This window comes from Trichechus manatus, unplaced genomic scaffold (assembly GCF_000243295.1).
Source record: "Trichechus manatus latirostris isolate Lorelei unplaced genomic scaffold, TriManLat1.0 scaffold00309, whole genome shotgun sequence".
NCBI lineage: Eukaryota > Metazoa > Chordata > Mammalia > Sirenia > Trichechidae > Trichechus > Trichechus manatus.
This window is the reverse complement of record NW_004444245.1, coordinates 271,067-289,798: the sequence shown is the minus strand read 5'-3', so window position 1 is coordinate 289,798 and position 18,732 is coordinate 271,067. Positions and strand designations below refer to the sequence as shown.

The window sequence follows — 18,732 nt, the reverse complement described above, 5'->3', positions numbered from 1 at the left end:
GGGGCTGGCGGGCGGGGAGGAGCGGGCCCTCCGCGTGCTGGGGTTGGTGGGTGCCTCAGTGAGTGTGCAGCCCGGGACTTGGGAAGCAGGTGTGAAGGGGATGAGGTGGTGCGGGAGACGGTGCAGCCCACACCCCTGACTTAAAGGGTAGCAACTGCGGACCCACGTGAACGACCGCTCAACCCAGAGGAGGGTGCCCCCCACTGGGGGCCTCTCACCAGTTCCTAAAAAAAATTAAAAAAAGAAAACAAGAAAAGAAAAGAAAGAAAAAAGAAAAGAAAAAAGAAAAAGAAAAAGGAAAAAGCAAATCCAAGCTTCTGTGGTGGGGAAAAAGGTGTTGTTAAAGCTCCCCGTCTGCAGACGTGCTGGCAGATGTGAGGGCGGCTGCGGAAGAAGGTAGCATTGAACCATTCCAGCCAGGGCTCTGGGTTCATACTCCAAGGTTTACTATTTGGTTCTGAGAGCTCTTGCATTTATTAGGAAAAGCAGGTGGCCCAGCATGGGAACGGGGGGCCCAGACTGTTCCCCATGTTTTCTCCCGCTGGCATAACCGTGGGGGAGGTGGGTTCAACAGTCTAGTGACTTTACCTCGGTCTTTTTGAAAACCCATGAACCATTACGGAAGTTTCTACCTATTTAGGACAAACCCTGGGTTCTCTTGAAAACATGACCAAAACGGTGGGAAATTTTCATGGAAACATATGGAAAGGAATTGATTTCTCCCAGCTTCTCTGAAGAAGGAGGAGACAGAAAGTGGACCAGATGGGGTTATGAGCTTCCAGTCCTGAGGCCTGTTTGGAAAGAGCAGGGTGCTTCCGGAATAAACGGGCATGAGGAGTCCTCATCTGCCCAGCCCCAGAGGCCAATTCTGGAAAACCTCTAACCTCTGGGGTCGGCTCAGGGCCTGTCTCTTTTGCTTCCTGTTGAACCTTTGGAAATCACCTCAAGGAGAATGCTGGGAGCTGAACACCGACCCAGCCCCCGACCTGGCGCCAGACCCCCAGAGCAGCCCCAGCTCGTGAAGACCCCTCGGCCAAGGCAGACCAGTTCAATAAAGGAAAACCAATGACAGAGGAGCACTAAAGCAAAACCAAAAAAACCAAACAAAGGAAAGAAGGGAAGATCCAGAAGTGCCATGGAGTCAATACATTTCATAAGAGAATATGGCTTTGAGGCACACACCGTCTGCACGGGAGGGGCCGGACAGGGAGCAAAGAACGGGAAAGGCACGGTGAGCAGAGGATGCAAGACTGGAAAAGAGAGAAGAAAGAGAAAGAGGCCTTTTCTTCCCCCGAGATGCCATTTATGAGAGAAAAGGGAACTCAAGACTCACTCCCAGCAGCGCTGGTGGGATTGGCAGCAGAGAGAATTACGTGAGTAGGGGTAGAAAGATTGGTTACGTCATGGAGCTGGCTGAGGACCGAAGACCGCCGGCGCAGGGCACCCTGAAATGAAGCGCTTCTCTTGAAGGTACTCACTACCTCCATCTGTGGGAGAGAAAATGAGATAAAGTTTGGCTTGCACTGTTATCCGGCGACTGCAGCAGGGGCGGGGCTGGGAGCAGAGGGACCACGCTGGGCACCTTTCGTGACAGCAAAGCTTCCTCGCACGCCGCCCGCTGGCGTGTCTTTGGACGGGGTGGGTGGAGTGAGGGTTTGCTGAGCAAATGATTAGTGGTCACAAGGTGGAGTGGGGGGGTTAAAACTCAGGGACACACTGCAAACGTTTTAGAAAGAGTCATTGGCATTCACGATATGCTCAGGACAAGGCACTGGTCAGTAAATACCTGTGTCTGGCAATACTTTGTTATCCTAGGTCAGTAGCTCTCAACCTTTTTTCCGTCCCAACACACCTGAGGGACATGACACACGCCCATTAGATACGAGGCCCCTCGACACGCACTGTCCTAGTTTTGTAAGTTCTCGAAGCAGTGGAAATCCCATTCACTAGTCAGCCTGCCCTGCTCCGCTCGAAGCTAGGGCCCTCCCTCCCACTCTTTCAGCTCATCCAAAGAAATTGGGTGTGGGGCACCCCTAGAACATCTCAGCAGAAAAATGGCTTTAAAAGAGGAGGAGAGAGTTCTCCAGAAGCATCTGCCCTGTCTTCTCTGAATGCCTTCCCACAAACCCACAGGCATGAAGGGGAGGAAGGGCAGGAATGCTGGAAGGTTTTGAAAGCAAGTATTGCTTTTTCTTTGTTCTCCACCCTTTCAACTTCTAGCTGAAAGGGATGTGGGTCTGTGGAAAACAAGACCGTTGTTACGAAATCTCTGACATTCCACCTGACAGCACCTGACTAGAATTGGAACTTCTTTCTCATCACACTGGGGTTTGGGGTCAGCTCAGACCCAGATGGTGGGATCCCAAGGAACCGTGACCAAGTGGTCACATCAAGTGTCCCCTGAAGGGGAGGCCACACACCTAGAATCAGGGAGGCCACTTTTGGGAATAGCCTCAGTGGGGGCAAATCTTTGGCCTTAGAGGGTGGATCTGACTTCTGGAAACTGCCATACAATGACTGGATGACGTGAGCAGCAAAGCAAGCGTGCCTTTCTGGACCCTGAAGCGCACTGCCTCCTCTCAGCCCATGGAGTGGGGCCCTGTTCCACCCCAGGCCCTCGGTGGTCTTCCTGGAAGAAGGCAGCTTGGGTGTTCAGACCCCCTCCCAACCAAAATGAAGATGGACATCATCTCAACCCTTGTCTCCCAGCACTGCGGGAAGGACTGGTTGTCCTTCTACTGAACTCGCCGAGCCTCCCTCCTACCCAGCACAGCCAGCCTGTGAGAAGGGGAAACCCTGGGCCGCATCTGAGGGCTCCCACGGCCTGCATGTGCCGAGTGTGTCAACGCGCCAAAGGGAGACTTTGGTCGATGTCTTTGTGTCGCAGTCTCTTTGGGGGCCCATTTCCTCCCCTAATTTAGTAGATGTTTCTAGGGTTATGGAAACAGGTCTCCTTCAAGAGACAAGGCATGGGGATGGGAAAGACACCTTGCCCAGCTCTCATTTGCGTCTGCCCCGCCTGGCTCCTGGCGGTGTCCTGACAGCACCGACTAGCTCCTGGGGCGCAGGATGATAGTATCAGTCAAGATACCGCAATTGTCACTGCCCTGCGGACATCCAGGCTCCAGACCAAGAACACGGCCCAGTGGCCAATGGAATGTCACGCTGTCGTATCATGAGTTCTTTGAAAAGCTCCGTGCACTCAGTTTGAAGGACGTATCTTTCATTCCAGAATCGTACCCTAACCATGTTGTACGTTAATAGTATGACATGATGGCGAGAGCAGATAGCCGTTTAAGGAATGTCTTTACTTAGCAGCATAAGAAGTTACGTTGGCCGCCAAATTTGGCGGGGGAGAAATTTTGTGGTTTGCAAAATCCAGAAATCTGGGGAACGGCTGCCTAGAACATGACTCTCGTGGGGCATAAAAGCTGAGAAGCATGGTGAATTCAAGGTGACAAAGTCAAACGGCAGAGTTCTGGGGAAGAGTTAAAGTGCGTTTATTGCACAGACAGGCGGTGCTCAGGCTTCTCTCGGGCTGTGGGATGGGGGCAGACTGGACCCTGGCCAGCCTTCGCTGTGTGACCTGGGGCGATCCCTCCTCTCTGGGCCCTGGTTCCCTCGTGGGTAAAGCCGGCAGTGGCCAGGGCTCCTAGCTCTGACTGATGGGACCCGATTCCACCAGCCAGGTGGCAGTGGCAGGCCCGAGAGCCCACAGAAGACAAAGAGACCCAGATGGCCAGTGTGCCCCCGCCCCCGAGGCCTCAGGGTGGCCCAGGACTGCTGTCACTGCCTTGGGCTCCATCAACAAGAGTGATCCTCCTGCCCTCCACCCTCGCTACCCCGCAGGGGCCAGCTCCGGGCTCCGAGGAGCCATGCGGGCCAGGGTAGGGCTCTCAGGCACCATCTTGTAGAAGACACAGTTGAGTGGCCAGGAGGGCATGAAGGGGAGACGTGGGCGCTGCTTTCTAACACCACACGTGCTTTTTAATGTAGGAAATGAAGATTGACTGCTGGGAACAAGAACCCCCTGTGCCATGCCCTTAGGGCCTGGAGCTGATCCACGCCAGGGCTGAATGACCACAGCTCAAACTCCTGGGCTCAGGTGCTGGGGGCTGCCTTACCGCCCTACACACTCCCAGTCTCTGGGGGCGGGCTGGGGGCCCTGCAGCCTCGGGAAGCTTCCAGGTCATCTAGGTCTGGGAGCACAGACGGCCACACCGTACATGTGACGGGGCAGGAGGGGATGAGTCTGAGATAGCCCCCCCACAAGAGGGAGGTGGCCACTGGCAGACTGTTAGGCTGAGGAGGGGACCCTGAGGCAGGGAAGCGAGCACAGAGGCAAAGTGGGGCAGACGGCAGAGCACGCGTGCATTTGGGAAGAGTGGGGAGCCACACAGGCAGGGCCTTGAAGGCCATGGTCAGGGGCCAGTCCTTACCCTTGGGCTGACGGGAAGAAGCTACCCGGGCTGCTGAGCGGAGTGCCTATTGGAGTTGGAGGGACTGGGCTGAGTCACGCGGGCAGCTGAGAAGGTGGGAGACTGGGCTGGGACTGAAGAGGCGGGGTGGCCCAAGGCTGGTCCCGTGAGAAGGCCCATATCCAGCCCGAGGGCTGTCTGTGCGAGCTCAGGAGAGAAGCTGGGGGTGCCCTGGTGGCTGTGCCTAGTGGGGGGTGGAGGGTGGCGAGAGACCTGGAGGCGGATTGGGAGCTGTGGGCAGAGGGGGCGGGGTTGGACTGGGATGCATGCTCCAGGGGCCCACAGGCTGGGTGTGCACCCTATGCAGTGTGAAAGGGGCTTTGGGGACGCCTTAGGGGCTCTGGCTTGGACAGTGGAGCCGCCGCTCGCTGGGTTGGGTAGCCTCAGAGGGGACCAGGCTTAGCCGACGCGGGAGAGGGGGGCTGGGGCGTTGAGTGTGAGTCCTGTGGGGCGTCTGGGGGCAGGTGCAAAGCTAGGGGTGGAGGGCTGACTGACAAGTGAGGCTGGCGGGTTCCTGGCCGGGTGGCAGGGACCTTGCAGGATGAGGCGGGGTGAGTGAGGGTTGCTGGCGGCCATCTGGGGATGGGAGAAGGGGTCTTCCGCAAGGAGGCTGCAAGGGGAGTGGCGGAGCTTCCAAAGGTCTGAGCTGAAGGCGGGGACAAGGAGAGGCAGGCACAGAGACGGAGAAGCCCCCGCGGAGGGCGGGGAGTGCAGGGTGGGAAGCCGCGTCAGGACCAGGCGGGAGGAGGGAGGAAGCCTTGGGGGCCCTTGGCGAGAACTGTTTCTGGGCCCGGGGGGCGGAGGTCAGCTGCAGTGGGATCAGTGAGTGTGAGGGAAGGGCATGGAGAGACAGTGAGTATGGAACATTCTGGAAAGAAAGCTGGCGGCGAGAGTTGGGGCAGAGAGAGGGCAGAGCACCTCCTGCTGACTTTACAAAAGACTTTGGCTGACGGCCTTGGCCTCCAACGGCTCTAATGTTTGGCGCTTTGGGTTAACAGGAAGGAGTTCACAGTATGACCCAATTAACAGTGAGCCCGCCAAAGGCCATCTGAATGGGTGTCATGCTCACAGGCCTTGGGAGGTTCCCACTACCTAGGGAGAGGCCAGCAGCTATGTGGACAGCCTCTGAGGCGCAGCGAGTCATCAGCACACACCCCAGCTGACACTCGTACACCTGCTGCAGGGGAGGGCCACCCGGGCTGAGGGAGGTGGCTGGGGGGCTGGGTGGGCACCTCAGCATCCCATTACCTGTGGGCCTGTCTGGGATTGCAAAAGGGGAAACAGCAACTGCTTTTGTGATGGTGGCAGCAAGACCAAAGGGCTCTCTGGCTCTCCGGCCCCTTCTAGGCTCCTCTCTCTCCCTCTCCCCTCTCTAGGCTGAAAAGCCCAGTCGCCAAGTGAATCGGTGGCTTACCTGCGTCTGGATCCGGTTGAGGCCTCGGAACCAGAGGATCTGGCCCCTACGGAGCTCCCGCTCGGCGTGGTCAATCTCCTCCTCCCCCTCGGCCAGCTCGTCGTCAGTCATCTCATCCTTCCCGGGCCCATGCCCTGCCTCCTTCAGGCACTTGAGCTGGCTGGTGGGGATGGTGGCGATGACCTGGGGACCAGAGCCACGGGACAGGAAGCAGGGATGGCATCAGTGCAAGCCTTGGCCCTCGGCATCTAGTCCTTTCTGGCTCAGAACCTCCCATGCCCTCGGCCCTGCCCAGCTCCATGAACCCCTGGCTTGTGCTGGGAAGGAGCCCAGACTTCCCAGGATTCCTTTTGACCCGGCTGCTGCCAACGGCGTCTGTGCCCACCCCTCCAGGCATCCCGGACCCTTGTTTCCCAAAGCCCTGATCCCTGAGGTCCGTCTTGGGGATGGATGCCCCTGCCGGACCCTGAGGTTGAACCCTGGGTTGCGTTTGCCTGGTGCCAAATTATGCTCCCCAGGGGAGATGCCAGGATCTTTCCTCTAGAGGGTGTTTTTTCTCACGTTTAAACCAAGGCAGGAAACCAAGCCCAGCCCTGGAGGAACGGGGCATGGTGTCCGCGGGCGGCCATGGGCTGATGAGCTGATTCGCTGCAGCCTGGGTGGGGCCTGGGCGGGACCTGCAGGGCCCCAGTGTGCACTGGTGGGCCCCCTGCACCTGTGGCTGGGCTCCAGGGAGCCTGAGGCCGTCCTCCTTGTCCCCAGATACCCTCAGGCTTTTCACACTATCCCCAAGTGCAAAGGCCTGGAGGGGGGCTGGGGGTCCCCTAAGTGCAAACCCAACAGTGTTCAGTCCAGACTGGGGCTGGGGGCACCTGCCTGGGTGCGGTCGAGGGTCTGAGTTAATTCCACTTTGAAAGGGATGCCGAGCTCGGGCCCCAAACTGAAGTCTAGAGCTGGGGGCTGTGGTTGGGAGAGGCCGGGCAGCCTTGGTGGCTGGGCCGCTGCTGGGTGGCTGCCAGACCCGAGGCCCTTGGGGTGGGACCCAGAAGCCCAGGACTTGGTAAGGTGCTTCTCACCTGCCCAGTTTGTACCTGCTACATCGAGGCATCGCACTTGGGTGCAAACTGCACCAGACCACGGTGGACACAGAGCCCCCTGGGCCAGACTCCAGCCCTGAGGTGGTAAGGCTCACAGCCTCCCTTGGGGACAGAGGGATGGATGGGAAAGATGCTGCCATGGCCAGATGAACTGGCTGGGAAGGATGAGCCCGAACTTTCCAGATCAACAGGGCTAGGAGAACAGAGACTGGTGTGTGCAAAGGCAAGGCTGTGGGAGCAAGCCTGGCGTCTGGAAACCCAAGGGCAGGGACCTGAGGTGAGGGTGGCGCAGCCCAGGCATGAGCGGGTGGGACAGGGCTGAGACTTGAGGTCAGAGAGGAAGGAGGGGGCAGGGAGCTGGTGGCCCTCGAGGCAAGAAGGGACCAGCCCTGACAAGACTTGGGGGTAGGAGCGAATGCCTTCTGGGCTTCGGCTGAGCCACCAAGTTGTCAGGGTGCTGGGGGAGAAGCAGGCTGGGGCACACTGCTTTTGGGGGCCGCCGGGACCCCCAGCCCTGGAGTAGAGCAGAGAGATGGGGAAGCAGATGAGGCCAGGAGTCCCGCCCCCACCTCAGGGAGAAGCCGAAGCGGCCACTGGCTGTCAATGGCAGGCAGGCAGGAGGGGGTTTGTTGGTGACCTGGCCTGGGGAAGGATGGGGGCCGGGGAGGGAGGGCTCAGGGAGGAGGCACAGAGAGGGGATTGGGCACATGCAGGAGAGAGGGGTCAGGGCGTCATCTTGGGTACAGAGGGCGTGGGCAAAACATGGCTCTGGGATGGGGGAGGAGGGAACCAGGAAGTGGGGCGGTGCTGTTAGGGAAGAGCCACAGAAAGGAATAGCGAGGGACGCTGGAGTTCTGGAGCAAGATGCACAGTGTGATCGTGGCTGAGGAAAACGGATTTCTGCGTCTCAACCACCTCAGACACGTGTGTCTGTGTAGGCCAGAAGAGGTGGCTCTGCCACGCTGGCTGTCACTCGTCCCTTTGATTTGATTCTTTTTGTTGGCCGGAACATGTTTTATTTTTGCAATTTGGAAAAGGTGAAAGCTCAAGGACTGCATGATGGCCCCCAGAGACCTACTGTGGGGCCAGCTAGGGCTTGTGCAATGTTGGGGGGCTGGGGCCAGGGCTGCCACAGGCAGGAGGAGAGGTCTGGCTGCCGCTGTGATGGGCGGGGCCTGACGAGGCAGGGGAGGCAGCTGGCATGACTGGGGTTGTAGTTAGAGTCCGGCTTTCAGAGAGTGAGGGGATTCAAGGAGGTCCCAGCTGTGACTGTAGGGGCTGAGAGGCAGAGGTGGAGGGAAAAAATTTTTTGAAAATGAGATGGAGGAAGTAGGTGGGTCATCTTTGCAGCTCCTGTGGCTGGCTCAGGGGGACACCCACAAATCAAGAAACCCTAACCCAGAGTGAAGTGGATCCTGGACTTAGCCTCCTAAGCCAATGTTCTAGAACTCTGGAGAAATGCTTTCAGAAGCCTCTGGTATGCACATGGCCTGGCCTTGCTAAGCTATTGTGTTCTGACAAATCTATAGCCACCCAGTGTATTCTTTCCTAATATAATCACTTAAGGCTATAAATTTCCCTCCAAGTACAGCTTTAGATGCACCCCCAGATCTTTTTTTTTTTTTTTTTTAGCTTTAAACAAAAGTTTATTTCTTATTCACTCTTAGTATTTTGTTTTTGTTAGTTGCCATAGATTCCAACTCATGGCAACCCCTTTTGTTACAGAGTAGAACTGCTCCACAGGGTTTTCTTTGCACCCTCAGATCTTGATATATTGTACATCAGCTCAAAATATTTTCTAATTTCCCTGAGACTTTCTCTTTGATCCATGGATTATTTAGTGGTGTGTTGTTTAATTTCAAACATTTGGGGATTTCCCAAGCCACCCAGCTTTAAGGGGTGATTTTCTGCTCCTATCGTGGGAAGGTGGAGCTCTGGTGGTGCAGTGGTTAAGCATTCAGCTGCTAACCAAAAGGTCGGCAGTTCGAATCCACCAGCTGCTCCTTGGAAACTCTATGGGGCAGTTCTACTCCATCCTATAGGGTCGCTATGAGTCAGAATCAACTCAATGGCAACGGGTTTGGTTTTTGGTTTATCATGGGAAGAAGAGCAGCAGGTCGTTTTCCTGGGCCCTGTGACATTCCTGTCATGGTCCTTTGCATTCCCTCTGCTGATGCTGTTGCATGTGGCATTGACCTGGGTCAAGGTATGTCAAAGGCCTATGAGGCCATCCACCTGAGCCGCATGACACGTGCCCGTGTGCTTTCCTTTCCCAGGAGCAGGGCTGGAGACCCTGGGCATCCCATGATCCTCTGCACCGTACCCATTACTGATGCCGTCTGAGGAACGGAGTGGGGCTGAGAAAACCATCAAGGCAGATACTCACCTGTCCCCAGACCAGCTCCCCAAAACCAACAAACAGGCACCAGAGCCACTGTTCCGTGGACAGGGGGGAGCAGCTGAAGGGTTTCCCACCGAACTGGACAATGATAATCTGCAGAACAAGGATGAGGGGGAGACGGGTTCCAGCAGCAGGCCCCAGACAGCCGGGTGGGTGTGGGGCTTCTCCTGCGGGCCCAAAGCCCCCTCGACCCACCTCCAGCACACTACCTGCCCCATGCCAAGCAGGCCCTGTGCTGGCCACGCCTGAGCCCTCTTCTAGCAGGCCCGCCTTGTCCCCCTCCTCTAGCTCTCAGGGCTCACCTTGCCTTCGGAGCCAGCTCAGCCCCGTGATGGTCCAGCCATCCCACTCCTGTCCCAGGCAGACAGACATTCCCTGGAAGTGGGCCTGGCTTTCCTACCTCTGAGCTCCTTCCCTTCATTTCTCCCTTAGAAGTGTCTAAAGAAGACTTTACAGATGGGCTGACAACAAGGCCCAGGATGCCAACAGAGTAGATTACATTCTCACTTGGCCAACCCCACCCCCGCTGACTCAGGGGCCCTGGTGACAGCCCTCGTCTAGCCCTCCTCCTGGAGGCCAGCATGTCAGCACTGCGGGAAGAGGGCATCTTCTAAAGAACCTTCTGGAATTCTGGTGCCCTTGCCGAGATCAGTGTGTCAGCACTGGGGCAGAAGGCATCTCCTAAAGAACCTTCTGGAATTATAGTGGCCTCATGCTAAGGAATCAAGCAATGGGAACAGCAGAGCTGGAGGGAGCTGGGCAGGGTCAGTTCTGGAATCTGTGAGAAGAGTCTGTTCTGATCACTGCACCCCTCTCAAACCCAAAAGGTCAACCAGGGCAAGTCCAGGGTTGCTTTGAAGGTGAAGCAGAGAGGGCAGGGGGGTTGCATGAAGTGCCAACAGGGGCTGAAAGATCAGGAGGGGAGGGAGGCCAGGACCAGGAGCCTACTGCCCTGCTCCCCAACCCCTACCTCTGCTGCTGGGGGGCGGGGGGAGGCCTGGCCTGGAGCTGCCCTCCTACCTGGATTCCAAAGGTGCCCAAGACGATGGTGCAGAAGATGGGGTTGCTGAAGATGCCGTCGAAGACGTTCCTCTCCCCGTGGATCTTGCGGGCATTGATCTCATTGAAGAGCTGCATCATGACGAAGGTGTTGAAGATGATGGTGTAGTGCTCAGATGGCGGCGAGTGCAGGGGCGCGTTCCTCCCGCTGTCGATGTCAAAGAAGAGCTCCCCTGGAAGCCAGCGAGGCGCGCAGGACAGGAGAGGCCCTGAGCAGCCAGTGTCGCCTGAGCAGCGCCGGGGGGCCGCGTCAGGGGCCCCGTGCACAGCCATGGGGTGCCCCCCACCCAGTAGAGTACAGGGGGTCATGAAGCCCCCTCATGGCCATCTCAGCCCGTGTCTCATGAGAAACGTGAGCTGTGAATGGGGTCTGGACTGAGGGGGCTGGCACTGAAACTCTGAGGTAGGAATGAAGATGCCTGTTTTCCTCAGACGTACTGTGTTTCTCGGGGTCTCTGGCCACTCATGTGCTGGGTTGAAAAGGGGGCGGCAGAGCAGGCTCCAGGGTGCAGGGTGCAGGGTGGGCCCAGCCCCTCCTCTGCCCTGCTGCTAAGACTCAGGCTGAGGGACAGTGACTGGGGGCTTCTGCTCCCAAGAAGTCAGTGTCAGGAAGGAAGGAGGCAGTGGCTTGGACTGTGGGTGTTCTCCCGGCAGTTGGGGTGGTCAGTCTGCATCCCCTCTGATGCCCTTGCCTCCCTTCCTCCTTCTGGACACTCTGGCCCTCCTCTCTGCTCTGATGGCCCAACCCCTCTCGCGTCAGGCCTGAACAGACGCTGTCCTCGCCATCACCACCCTCCTCCCCTCTTCCTCCCTCCTCTCCTGTCTCCCTCCTTCCCTCCTGCTCCTCCTCCCCCTTGTCACTCCCTCCTCCCACAACTTCCAACAGAGCACCCTGCTCAGAGTCAGCTGAAGAGATGGGGGTAACTGGGCGGATGGACGAACAATGGGTGATGGGCTGGGACTACCCCTGCCTGCCTGCGGGATCTGGGTCTGGGTGGCTACACTGGGCCCTGGGCGCCTACCGACAAAGAGCAGGGTGAAAATGATGGTGAGCTGGTAGACCGCGTGGCCCAGGATGTTCTTCATCATGGTGCGTGAGATCAAGGGCTTGTCCCGGCCGTATGGCTTCCGCAGGAGCAGCGACTCGGTGGGTGGCTCCGTTGCCAGGGCCAGAGAGGCAAACGTGTCCATGATCAAGTTCACCCACAACATCTGCACAGCTTTGAGAGGAGAGTCCTGTGGAGAGGAGGCAGTCACCCCTCGCATGGGGCCAGCCGCCCCGGCCTGGCGCCCAACAGCCCGCTGGGCTCCTGGGGAGAAACTCAGTTTGGGGTCAACATCCCTGGTTTTGCATTAACACAAAACTGTAATCAATGCAACAAATCTGAATTTCCCATTACAGCGTGACTTCTCCGTCCTTCAGTTTTCTTTAGTTGGTTGTTATTCTTGTTAGTTGCCATTGAGTCAATTCCAACTCATGGAGACCCCATGTCTGCAGAGTAGAACTGCTCCATAGAGTTTTCAAGGCCGTGACATTTCAGAAGCAGATTGCCAGGCCTGTCTTCTGAGGCACCTTTGGGTGGGTTCGAACTGCCAACCTTTTGGCTAGTAGTCGAGTGCTTAACCATTTGTGCCACAGGGCTTTTTCTCTGGGCTTTCAGATTCCTGCCCTTAAATGTGACTGCTCTCACATGATCCTATATATAAAAAAATCCCAGAGTCTACAAGAAAGCTTCTGGAGCTAATAGAGGCATTTAGCAAAGTTGCAAGGTACAAGTTCAACACAGAAAAATCAGTTGGGTTTCTATACAGGAGTTATGAGAAATCTGAAAAGGAAATTAAGAAAACAATTCCATTTACAATAACATCTGAGAATAAAATACCGAGGAATAAATTTAACCCGGGATGTAAAAGACTTATACAATGAAAATCATAAAACACTGCTGAAAGAGATTAAAGAAGACCTAAATATGTATTTAGAAGAAGACACTTCATGTTCATGGACTGGAAGACTTAATACTGTTAAGATGTCAGTACTACCCAAAGCAATCTATAGATTCAACACAATCCCAATCAAAATTCCAACAGCTTTCTTTATAGTTATGGAAAAAACAATCTTCAATTTTATATGGAATAACAAGAGGCCTCGAATAGCTGAAGCAATTTTGAAGAAGAACAAAGTAGGAGGATTCCCACTTTCTGATTTCAAAACATACCATACAGCCATAGTAATCAAAACAGCTTGATACTGGTATAACAATAGACAGAGCAATGGAATGGAATTGAGAGTCCATAAATAAACTCACACATCTACGGTCAGCTGATTTTTGACAAGGGTGCTAAGACCATTCAATGGGGAAGGAAGAGTCTCTTCAATAAATGGTGCTGGGAAAACTGGATTTCCACATGCAGAAGAATGAGTCAGGATCCATGCCTCACGCCGTACACAAAAACCAATTCAAAACGTAGCAAGGACCTAAATGTGAAATCTAAAACCCTTATATTCTTAGAAGAAAATATAGAGGTATGACTGTCGGGCCTAGTTTTTAACAAGCGAGTATCTGATATGATAACAAAAGCACGAACAGCAAAAGACAAAATAGATAAATGGGACCTCATAAAAATTAAATACTTTGTTCATCAAAGGACTTTATCAAAGAAGTGAAAAGACAACTTACAGACTGAGAGAAAAATTTTGGGAACCATATATCTGATAAGGGTCTACTATCCAAAAAATATATAAAACTTCTACAAGCTAACAACAAAAAGACAAAGAACCCAATCAAAAAATGGGCAAAGGACTTGAATAGACATTTTACCAATGAGGATATTCAAATGGCCAACAAATACATGAAAAGATGCTCAACATCTTTAGCCATCAGAGAGATGCAAATCAAACCCACAATGAGATACCACTTCACTCCCACTAGGATGGCTAAGATGAAAAAAAAAGTAAAGGAAAATAGCAAATGTTGGCGAGTATGTGAGGAAATTGGAACACTTATCTATTGCTGGTGGGAATGCAAAAAGGTACAGCCATTGTGGGAAACAGTGTGGCAATTCCTCAAAAAATTAAAAATAGAACTACCATATACCCAGCAATCCCACTTCTAGATATATACCCAAGGGACTTAAAAGCAGTGACATGAACACGTATATATACACCAATGTTCGTTATAGCACTATTCATAATGACCAAAAGGTGGAAACAATCTAAACGTCTATCAACAGATGAATGGATAAACAAAATGTGGTTCATACATACAATGGAATACTACTCAGCCAGAAAGAGAAATGAAGCCCTCATATATGCTACAATATGGATGAACCTTAAAAATATTATGCTAAATAAAGTCAGTCAGACACAAAAGGACAAATATTGTATGATCTCATTGATACGAATGACAAGAATAGGCAAAGTATAGAGACCAAAGTTTATTAGTGGTTACCAGGGGCAGGAGGGAGGGGGAAAGGGGGGAGCCATTGTTTGGGAAGCAGTGAGTTTCTGTTTATGGTGATGGGAAATTTGGCACTAATTAAGCACAATGGCTGCACATCATGATTAATGTAACTGGTATCACTAAGTTGTATACCTGTAAAAGACTGAATTAGCAAACGTTGTGTTATATATATATTTACAACACCAAAAACAAAAACAGTAGCTGTTGATGCTGGTTATGTACAACCAAACACCTCATGGGATTTGGTTTCTTGGTCTGGAGGTTTAGGGTCATGGTTTCACGGAACATTCCAGTCAGTTGGCCTAATACTGTTTTTAGTGTTTCTTTTCTACCTCCTAGCTCACTGTGTAGTGCCTGGGGTCTTAAAAGCTTATGAGCAACCATCCAAGATACAACAATTGGAGCAGCAATTTTATTCTATGGAGCAGCAGAAGAAGAAAGAGCATCAGGAATCAGAGGAGGAACCGGAATTTATGTCTAATTGCCTACATGAACAACTGCCTCCTTTGCCATGAGGCTGGAAGAAATGGATGGTGCCCAGCTACCATTACTGAACTTTTTGATCAAAGATTCTATAAAAGAATCTTGATTAAAAGGGGGAAATGTGGTATAGAATTTCAAATTCTCACGGAATCCAGACTTTCTGGAGCTATTGAGGTTGGATGACCCCCGAGATGGTTGCCCTAAGGTACTCTTTAATCCTAAAATCTTAAACAAAACTATCCCCTGAAGTCATCTTTAAAGGATGTTTGCCTTGAGCATTATGCTGTTTTAAAGAATTATTTATATGTGATCAAATTGACAAGAGCAACTTGAAAAGTTAGATGAGAAGCTTAGGGGGTGTGATGGTTAAGGTTGTGTGTCAACTTGGCTGGGCCATGATTCTCAGTGGTTTGCCAGTTATGTAATGTAGTTTGGCAATTATGTAATGATGTAGTCTGGCAGTTATGTAATGATGTAGTTATCCTCCATGATGTGATCTGATGTGATCAGCTAATCAGCTGTAAGGGGAGTTTCCTTGCAGGTGTGGCCTGCATCCAATATATATGTGGGAGTCTGGCAAAACTTGCTCGCTTGCTCTGGATTCTGCATCCAGCTCATTATCATCTGACCTCTGTTTCTTGGGACTTGAGCCGGCTGTATTGCCTGTTGATCTTGGGATTCACTGGCCTCTGCAGCCTGTGAGCCAGTAGCCTGCCGTCTGACCTGCCTATCTTGGATTCATCAGCCCCTGCATCTACGTGAGTCCAGAGCTGCTGCCTTCAGCCTGATGCCTGACCCATGGACTTGGGACTTGACAGCCTCTACAACCACATGAGGCATTTCCTTGAGATAAATCTCTCTACCTATGTATATATATACACACATATACATATGCTTCACTGGTTTTGCTTCTCTAGAGAAACCAGCCTAAGAAAGGAGCAGTGAGTTTATGTTAATTTCACAATAATAAGAAGAAAAAGGAAAAAAAAATGTGACTTATCTCGGGTCTTCTCTCACCTGGGGCTAGCAATCTAAGTGATGGGCTCCAAATTGTTAGCAGAAGGTTAGAAACCACAGTTAGTTACCCGAGACTGGGAAACAGCCTGACTGATGGGACAATAGAGGGACAGGTGCTCCCAAGGCTCTCACATCAGAAAGGGCAGGACAAGGCAAAGACTCTGAACCTGACCTTCCTCTCTTCATCTCCTCTGATTTTGTTGGTTAAAATCACCCTCATAGAATCCAGACACAAAAATCCACATCTTGTATGATACCCTTTACATGAAATTCCAGAACAGGCAAACCCATAGAGGCAGAAAGCAGGGGCTGGGGGAGGAAGGAATGGGGAGTGAGTGCTGATGAATCTGGGGTTTCTGTCTGGGGTGATGGAAAGTTCTGGAACTAGATGAGGTGGTGTTTGCACAACATGGTGAATGCACTAGAAGTCACTGAATTGTTCACTTTAAGATGATTAAAATGGTGAAATTTATGTTATATGAATTTTACCTCAATTAAAAAAATAAGCCTTGAAAGGATCAAGTTGATCAGCAACTAAATTAACTATCTGCCAGCAAAACGAACTGGCACATTTTAATGGGAGAAAAATAAATCCTGACACTCAGCAATGGGGAAAATTCGACTATTCATAAAGGGGAGGCGCTTCCTCCAAAAGTTGAATGTAGGATTCCCACGTGACCCAGCAATTCTGCTCCTAGGTATAGGCCCAAGAGACTTGAAAGCAGGGACACAAACAGATACTTGTACACCAACGTTCACTGCAGCATTGTTCACAATCGCCCAAAGGTGGAAACAACTCAAGTGCCCATCAACAGATGAATGGATAAACAAAATGTGGTATATACGTACAATGGAATGTTATTCGGCCATAAAAAGTAATGAAGTACTGATATATGCTATGACATGGATGAATGTTGAAAACACGCTACATGAAGTAAGGACAAAATATGATATGATCTTACTTCTATATCTGGAATAGGCAAATGCAGAGTCAGAAAGTAGATTACCGTTTACTGGGGGCTGGGGTGAGGGCGAATGGGGAGCGAATGCTTAATGGGTCGGGGGTTTCCTTTTGGGGTGACGGCAATGATCTGGAACTGACCGCGCTGATGGCTGCACAGTACTATATACTAACAACCGCTGAATCACACACTCTAAAACGCTGCATTTTTTAGTATCTGAATTTTAGCTCAATAAAAAAAATCACTCTCATGACCTGGTTCTCAGCCTGAGCCCTGCGGCCCGTGCCGCCACCTCTCGGGCCTGGGCTCCCTTCAGCTAACTCTCTACCTGGGGCTCCAAACCGACAGAACCCATGCGTACCCATCAGCCCCAGGCCTTGTGGGCAGGAGAGCCCCGGTGCCCACCTGAGTAATGCAGGCCCCTGTGAAGGCCACAATCACCGCCACCACGTTGACCGTCAGCTGGAACTGCAAGAACTTGGAGATGCTGTCGTAGACATTGCGGCCCCACATCACCGCCTTGACAATGCTGGTGAAGTTGTCGTCGGTCAGGATGATGTCGGAGGCCTCCTTGGCCACGTCTGTCCCTGCAATGCCCTGGGGCGTGCATGCACACAGTGTCCGTGGGGTCCCCCTCCTAGCTCCCCTCGACTACCCACTGAGGACTGCCTCCTCCCTTCCCTTCCCAACCAAGCTCCCCCTAGCTGGGAACAGCCCTCGTCTTTATCCCTTGATGTACAATGAATGGCAAGTTGTCTCACGTCATGGCAACAGAGGCTTCGCTCAGAAGATACAGAGGGAGCTGATGACATGGCCTAGTGCACTTCAACTGATGCCCTTCTAAGAGCCAGCTGCGGCGACATGGCACCAGCCAGCCTTCTGCCCCATATTAGTGCCCTAAAGAGGCTTTCTCTCTAAGGGGCCCCCACCAGCCCTGGGTAGGGAGGCCTTTGGTGAAGCGAGGGCACAGCTGTGTCTGGACGACACTGCATCGTCTGACCATTTGGTGACTCTAATGCAGCCCCTCCTCACCTGCCCTCTGTAGGGCCTGGAGCTTGAGTTCAACCACGTGGGCAGTGAATCAATCAATGAGACCCCAATCAAATCTCTGGACACGGAAGCTCTCATGTGCTTCCTGGTTGGTGACAGACATCAATGCTGGGAAGGTGACACGTCTCTGGGGACATAGGAGCTCTGCATTGGGGACCCTCCCAGGCCTCATTCTATGTGTCCCTTCTTTATGTTGGTCCTGATTTGTACCCTTTATAATAAAGCTGTCACCCTAAGCAGAGCGCCTTCCTGAGTTCTGCGAGTCATTCTAGTAAATTATCAAACCCAAGGGGCAGTGGGAACCACGAATTTGTAGCCAGTAGATCCAAAGTGCAGGTTCCTGGTGGCCCCTGAGCTTCTAGCTGGTGTCCCAAGGGGTAGTAGGAACCCTGAATTTGTAGTCAGTTGGTCAGAAGTGTGGGTGGCTTGGGAACCCCTCACACCTACGGCTGTGTCTGCGGTCTTGGGCAGCCTGGGCAGGCTGGAGGACTGGGCTGCCTCCCTAGCTCTGGTGGTTAGGGCCAGAGAGGAGCCACATGGCAGTGTGGGAATTGACTCAAGTGATATTTAGGGACACCACCAATCAGACTTGGGGCCAAGAGTCCTGCTTAGACGAAGGGTTTCTTTAGGTGAATGGGAAGCGGGGTGATGGCAGGCAGGCACCACGACTGACACACCCCTGGGCGGTGCGGCTGGGCCCACTGTCACCTCGGGTGTCATCACACCAAATGCCTTTAAACAAGTCACATGTGTGTCCCCTGCCGGGCAGGACTCATGGAGGCCCGAGTGACCAGGATGTGAGAGAAAGAACCTTCTAGCACTCTACTACCTGCTCCACCACCGGCTCCCACCTTCCGGCACAAAGTTCCCGGCGGGGAGACCCCGCAGTCACCCTGCTGCAGCATGCCGAGGAGGGGCTGGCGATGAAGGCTTACCATGGCGAAGCCCACGTCGGCCTTCTTGAGGGCTGGCCCGTCGTTTGTGCCATCCCCAGTCACCGCCACCACCTGTCTCTGCTCCCCAGTCATGCTGTCAATAATCCCTGGAACCCAGAGCGGGGCAAGGCTGGGCTGGCACCACCTGTCGCCACAGCCCTGCGTCACCCAGCTTGGGGGCTGCTGTGCCTACCACCCTCATCCTTCAGTGGCTCCCTGTCACCTGCAGGATCAAGTCTCCGTGACTTAACCAGGCGGCCCCCCATCTTCCTCCGCCCATCCAGCCCATCATCCTGTGGGGCCTGCCGTGCAGGGGTAGGAGGTGACATAGGTGATGTGATTTGGTAGAAGGGAGGGGTGCAGGGGCAGCTCCCC

General features: G+C 53.2%; 1 protein-coding gene across 4 annotated transcripts in view; it reads right to left on the bottom strand.

Moving 5' to 3' along the window:
* The window catches only part of ATP2B3 (ATPase plasma membrane Ca2+ transporting 3), a 48,584-nt gene that overhangs the window by 10,739 nt on the left and 19,113 nt on the right, over nt 1–18,732 (bottom strand). For 3 of the 4 annotated variants that reach the window (XM_004390558.1, XM_004390557.1, XM_004390559.1), the window contains 6 exons: nt 18,358–18,464; nt 16,778–16,969; nt 11,472–11,685; nt 10,411–10,622; nt 9,376–9,483; nt 5,893–6,075 (listed from right to left, as the gene is read on the bottom strand). In XM_004390558.1, the coding sequence (XP_004390615.1) occupies nt 5,893–6,075; nt 9,376–9,483; nt 10,411–10,622; nt 11,472–11,685; nt 16,778–16,969; nt 18,358–18,464 (1,016 nt within the window). Of the gene's footprint in view, nt 1–1,304; nt 1,488–5,892; nt 6,076–9,375; nt 9,484–10,410; nt 10,623–11,471; nt 11,686–16,777; nt 16,970–18,357; nt 18,465–18,732 lie in introns of those variants that run through there. The other variant, XM_023725439.1, reaches the window with a different exon arrangement.